Source organism: Artemia franciscana, chromosome 12 (genome assembly GCF_032884065.1).
Source record: "Artemia franciscana chromosome 12, ASM3288406v1, whole genome shotgun sequence".
Classification (NCBI taxonomy): Eukaryota; Metazoa; Arthropoda; class Branchiopoda; order Anostraca; family Artemiidae; genus Artemia; species Artemia franciscana.
The window spans coordinates 26,175,658-26,180,651 of record NC_088874.1 but is presented as its reverse complement, the minus strand read 5'-3'; the positions used below and the strand labels follow the sequence as shown (position 1 = coordinate 26,180,651).

At 36.4% G+C, this 4,994-nt stretch overlaps 1 protein-coding gene across 1 annotated transcript; it reads right to left on the bottom strand.

The window, feature by feature from the left end:
* Nucleotides 1-2,513: 2,513 nt before the first annotated feature.
* On the bottom strand, nt 2,514-2,933 carry LOC136033490 (uncharacterized). Its single transcript, XM_065714235.1, has one exon. It carries the CDS (start codon nt 2,931-2,933, stop codon nt 2,514-2,516), a length of 420 nt encoding a protein of 139 aa, XP_065570307.1.
* Nucleotides 2,934-4,994: the final 2,061 nt, after the last annotated feature.

Here is a 4,994-nt window from a genome sequence, read left to right as displayed (position 1 = left end):
AAAATTCGTTTAAGTATCTCCCCCAAAGTAGGTACATAAGGCAAAGAAATGAATCTTTTCGGTATGTTTAATTCTGTACACTGTGAAACCCCAATAAGCCTATTGTTGTGTTTAATGCGTCTATTTTTTTTTATTATTTTATCAACGAATTTAATCGGGTAACTATTACAAAATAAAAAATCCCTCAAATACAACAATTCAGAATCTAAAAACTCCTGCGAACAAATTCTGAAAGCTCTATCCACCAGTACAATCAAAACCCCTCGTTTCACTGACATAGAGTGGCAGGAGTGAAAGTTCAAATATCTGTCACTGTGTGTAGGCTTTTTATATACTGAAAAGTAAGTGGAAATCACTTTTAATCAATGGGATATCAAGAAAAGGTAGTTTGTCATTTTCTTCAAACTCCACTGTAAGTTTTACATTTTTGTCAAAACTATTTAAATGCTTATGGAAAAGGTCTAAGGACTCTAAACCGTGTTCCAAATGCAAACCACATCATCCATGAATCTGCCCCAGAGACAAGGGGAGAGCCTAAAACTGTGTATAGCTGAGGTTTCAATAGATTCCAGGAAGAAATTTACCAACAAAGGGGAGAGATGCCCCCATAGCCCAACCAAACAAACCCACATGTAGGTTTGTCTTGATAAATTGCTTTGATGCTCTTGATAAATTGCTTTGATGTTCTCATTGAAGTAACTCTAATAGCTTCTTTTCCCTACGTGGATCAGTAGCGACAATTATATTTATTATTATTGGTGGCGGTTTTATTATTTTTTTTTTGTTTAGTGTTTTTTCTTTTTATCTTGTGGTGAGGACGCCTAGTTTGGATACAGGCGAAATATCCGCTTTGTTTTAGTCTTTCCTCTCTATGGCTGTAGTCTCGTTTGAGTTTTTTTGTGAAGTTTTATCTCTCTTTGTTGTTTATCCTTAATTTCAAACTGATAGAAACACATTTGACAAAACTAAGTCTTTGATGAATTTTCCAAGAAAATTCGGCATGATAAGACGTTGTCCCAGAAGAGGGCAAACATCAGAGTCTGTAACAACTATTTATCCAATAGAGGGATTGCCCATTGGAACAACCTTCCTGATACTTCATTGCTCCCACTGCTCCCTGCCTTTTGACAAGAATTGTCAAAGGTTGCTTTTGACAAGAATTGTCCATTAAACTAGGGAATACAGAATGGAATGCAATTGACTATTATTACTGACCAGCAACTCAATAGGGCCTTTTCCCCTGATTTTGCTGACCAATGCAATTTAAGATAATATAAAAAGACTGAATTATGATTTGGAATACGCTTTGTTAACATTCTTCAGAACAGTGTTTTCTGTATACTATGTGTCAAATATTAAAATTGCAAAGTTAAAAGTAAATTTTCTAATATATTCATGTAACATAAGCATTCATGAAAAGTTTTATTCTTCAGTCTGTAATTCTACAGTTGAATTTCCTGTGTTTTATAACATGTAGGTTTGTCTTGATAAATTTGGGAGTGGGACTCAATCTTAAACGAAATGGTTTAAATCTTAACAGGGCTTATTGTCTTGTTCATAAGGCAAATTCTTATTTGTAAAATAATCTTATTTCCATTGCTAAATTTTGGATCACTCTCGACTGATGGCGGTGTTCTGTCATGAATTCTTTTCAATTTGACTTTTTACTGTATTTGAATATAAAGCTTCTTTCTTATTTCCGGGGACCAAGAAACATCAGGTTTATTAGTTGCAGTTTTCAATGCATCATGGTGTCTTTTACCACATTTCTGCAGATACTGAGTATGTTGCCAATTTGCGTTCCCTAGTATCCTGACTGTAATTTCTAAGAAAGTCGTAAGACCCTATCATTTTGTCACATTGACTAGGAAGCAGTTTGGGGCTAATGATTTTTGTGAATAGAATAACTTCTTTTTGGGTGACTTCTAAATAACATAGATTCGGCAATTCCCTTTTGTTTAAAGTAAATGTTGTATCAGATACCATGTTAACTCTAAAAGCGACAAAATGCAGATTCTTATAGTTTGATATCAAATACCATAGTTTCTGTAAAAGCGCAGCTTGAAGAGGCTCACCTACAAAATTTGTGCACCCTTAACCAGCATTTGACTCTGTTGTTTGTTAATTTTTTGCTGCGTCATATCAAGTAGTATGAAACAAAAAAGAGAGAATGATATAAATAACACTGACGGGGACAGGAGAAATGATGCTCTGAGCATTTAACCAAGAACAGAACTGTGTATACAAATAGGCCTACTGAAAATGGAGATACTGAGCATTAAAGTAGTATCCAAACCGGTACTACTCCTGCCATGGCAGGACATCCTGCCCTGACTGGACGTATTCCATAAATTTCGTCCTTATTGCCATGGAAGTAGTGGTGGAACTGTCAGATCCCTGACTTGCTGCCACTGAAGCCAGCTATCAGAGACCAGGGTTCTCCAGGTTCTACGAATAATCGCCCAGTTTCTACTCTGAACATCTATGAAGTTACTTGAACAGTACTTCCAGTTCTAGCTCATTACAAAATTGTGAAAGCAGCAGCAATCTTTGACTACTGAAGACTCTGTTTCAAGTTTTTTTTCAACAGGTGTGTAAAAAACACACCGACATGCAGCTAAGATTCCAAATGCCTTTTCTACAATGAAGTGAGTTCGAGACAAACGGTAATTGTAGACGCTTTTCTGCCTGTCAGCTATACTCAAGTCACCTAGAAATGGTCTCATTATTTTCATTTTCAAGGTGAATGCCTCGTCAGCGAAGAAAACATGTGGTAAGATGGTTCCATTAGGGATGGGCTTAGGCTCTCGAGTATCAATTGTTCTGTTTAGAATGGCACTACCAAGCGACGACCTGGCAAATATGCTTGCGTCACCACCCTCTGCTCCAACATCTATTAACTGAAAGTAATAATCAGCATCAACAATCGCCATCAGTTTAACACTGAAGAATTTCTTTTGGCAGAAATACTTAGAGCCACTGTTTTTTAGGCATCTCAACTTCATATATTTTCCATCAATTGCTAATATGCAATTTAGAAAGTTCCACCACCTCAGAAACTTGTCAGTGACAATCTGGAAGGTGGATTGGGTTGGTAGTTTCAAGCACTGGCTTTTCATTTCAATCCAAATGGTCTCTGTAATTTTCACCTCTATACGAGTCACTGTCGAAGGGCCAATTAAATACTGGTAGGAAATATCCCCTGTAGGAAGATACCTGATCGTCAGTGCCAGTCTTTCAGCTGCTTAAATAGGTCTTCTCCAATTGGCTGTTTTGACTCAATCCTACTTTCAACAATTGCTAAGACTTCCTTAAATTTTATAGGAGTTATTCTAAGATATTCGATAAACCATTCTGGATCTTCCTTTTCTAGATTCTTCACCAATGTGCTGAAGGCACCATCTCTTTCTATTTTTCTAAGGACTGGTCTGACCCACCACCTCTGTGTAGCTTGTTTTGCACTTCCATATAGCTGCTCCTATAAGAAACAAAGAATATAAACATAGATCTCTATTAAAAGAAAGCTTGGATAGTGAACATTTTCAAGTCCCTGACAAGCATAGTGAAAGAAGAAACACTTATAATTGTTACAAAATAGCAAGTGGAAAACTACAATTTTTTCAAATCCATTATTTTTCTTGCTGTTTTTCTGTACATGAAGATATTATGAGCCTTTTGTAACATATCCAGTACCCAGCTATTTTTAGTGATGTATACTCGGATGTAAAGCAGTGACTTACTTTCCAGACTTAAGAGACTTGCCAATATTTAGAAAAAGCTACATACAACCTGATCTATATAAGGATGCTATTGTAGAGTATCAAAAAGGAAGCCTACAGGTATATCCCAAATGCGGTAAAGACATATTACAAAGAACAAAAACCTGAAAGAAACAAATTCATAGAATACCATTGAAGTGGTAAAGAAACAAAAAAATTGCAAAAATTATGATAAAAGGGAATTGAGAAGAAGATTAACAAGAAACTATGAAAATTGCAAGTACAGAACTAACTCCATACAGCAAGTAATATTAGCAAATTAATAATATCATAGCCGCACTTTTTTCTCTCTTACTTCTTAAACTGACATATACATTTAACAATAGTTGTGTACCAGGCTATTTGGATGATTCTTCTGCCCAGGGAAATCCCATAGAGGACTAAATAATAACAGTTCAGGAGAATCTGATTTGGATGGAAAACCTTTGAATATCTCTGTCGAGAAAATTGTAAGTCTGTTACCTATTCCATTGAATTATAAAGGGGTCAAGAACATATCAGTGATCAAGTTAATACTTTCTAGGTCTAGAGAACCAGTGGGTACCATAAGTTTTTCTGGAGGACCACTTATTTGATAGGTGATAATTCCAGGGATGGATGACCCATCCTTCAACTTTCCAAGTCTGGCTGAGCTCTCTGAGAACTTATGGCCTGGTCTAGGTGACCTCTCTGTGAACTGATAACCCAGTCTGGGTCATCATTCCATAGAGAGGTTACCCAGATTTAGAGAGTAGGAAATCCCTCTATGGACTGATCACCCGCATTCCAGACTAGTTCATCACTTTATAGAAAGATCGCAAATATTTTAAGAATGGGCCCATCAATCCCTAGAATAATGGCCTGACAAATGAGTGGTTACCCAGAAAAACTTGTGGTAACCAAGTTCAACCTAAAGCTGAAATATTTCTATTTTCCAGCTTCATTCATCCCTGTCATACAAGATTCTCCAAAAAACCGGTGAACCAACTTTAGCTATATATCCAACGTAAACCTAGAAGCAACAACTTGCCTGCTTACTTTGCTTACTACGCAGATAAAGTGCAATAGCCTTTTTTGAATTTGTCTTAACACTCTCATTGCTTAATACTTGAGAACCTGATTTGAATTCTTCTAGAGTTTGTTGCAGCAACGCAAGTCTGTATTTCTTTGTGAACCTCCATCTAACTCTATTGTTCGTCTGCTCCGCCAGAAAAAATTATGTTTTTTCCCCTAGAA

Coding starts and splice junctions, on each gene's coding strand:
- LOC136033490 (XM_065714235.1), bottom strand. CDS start 2,933: ATGGCGATTGTTGATGCTGATTATTACTTTCAGTTAATAGATGTTGGA.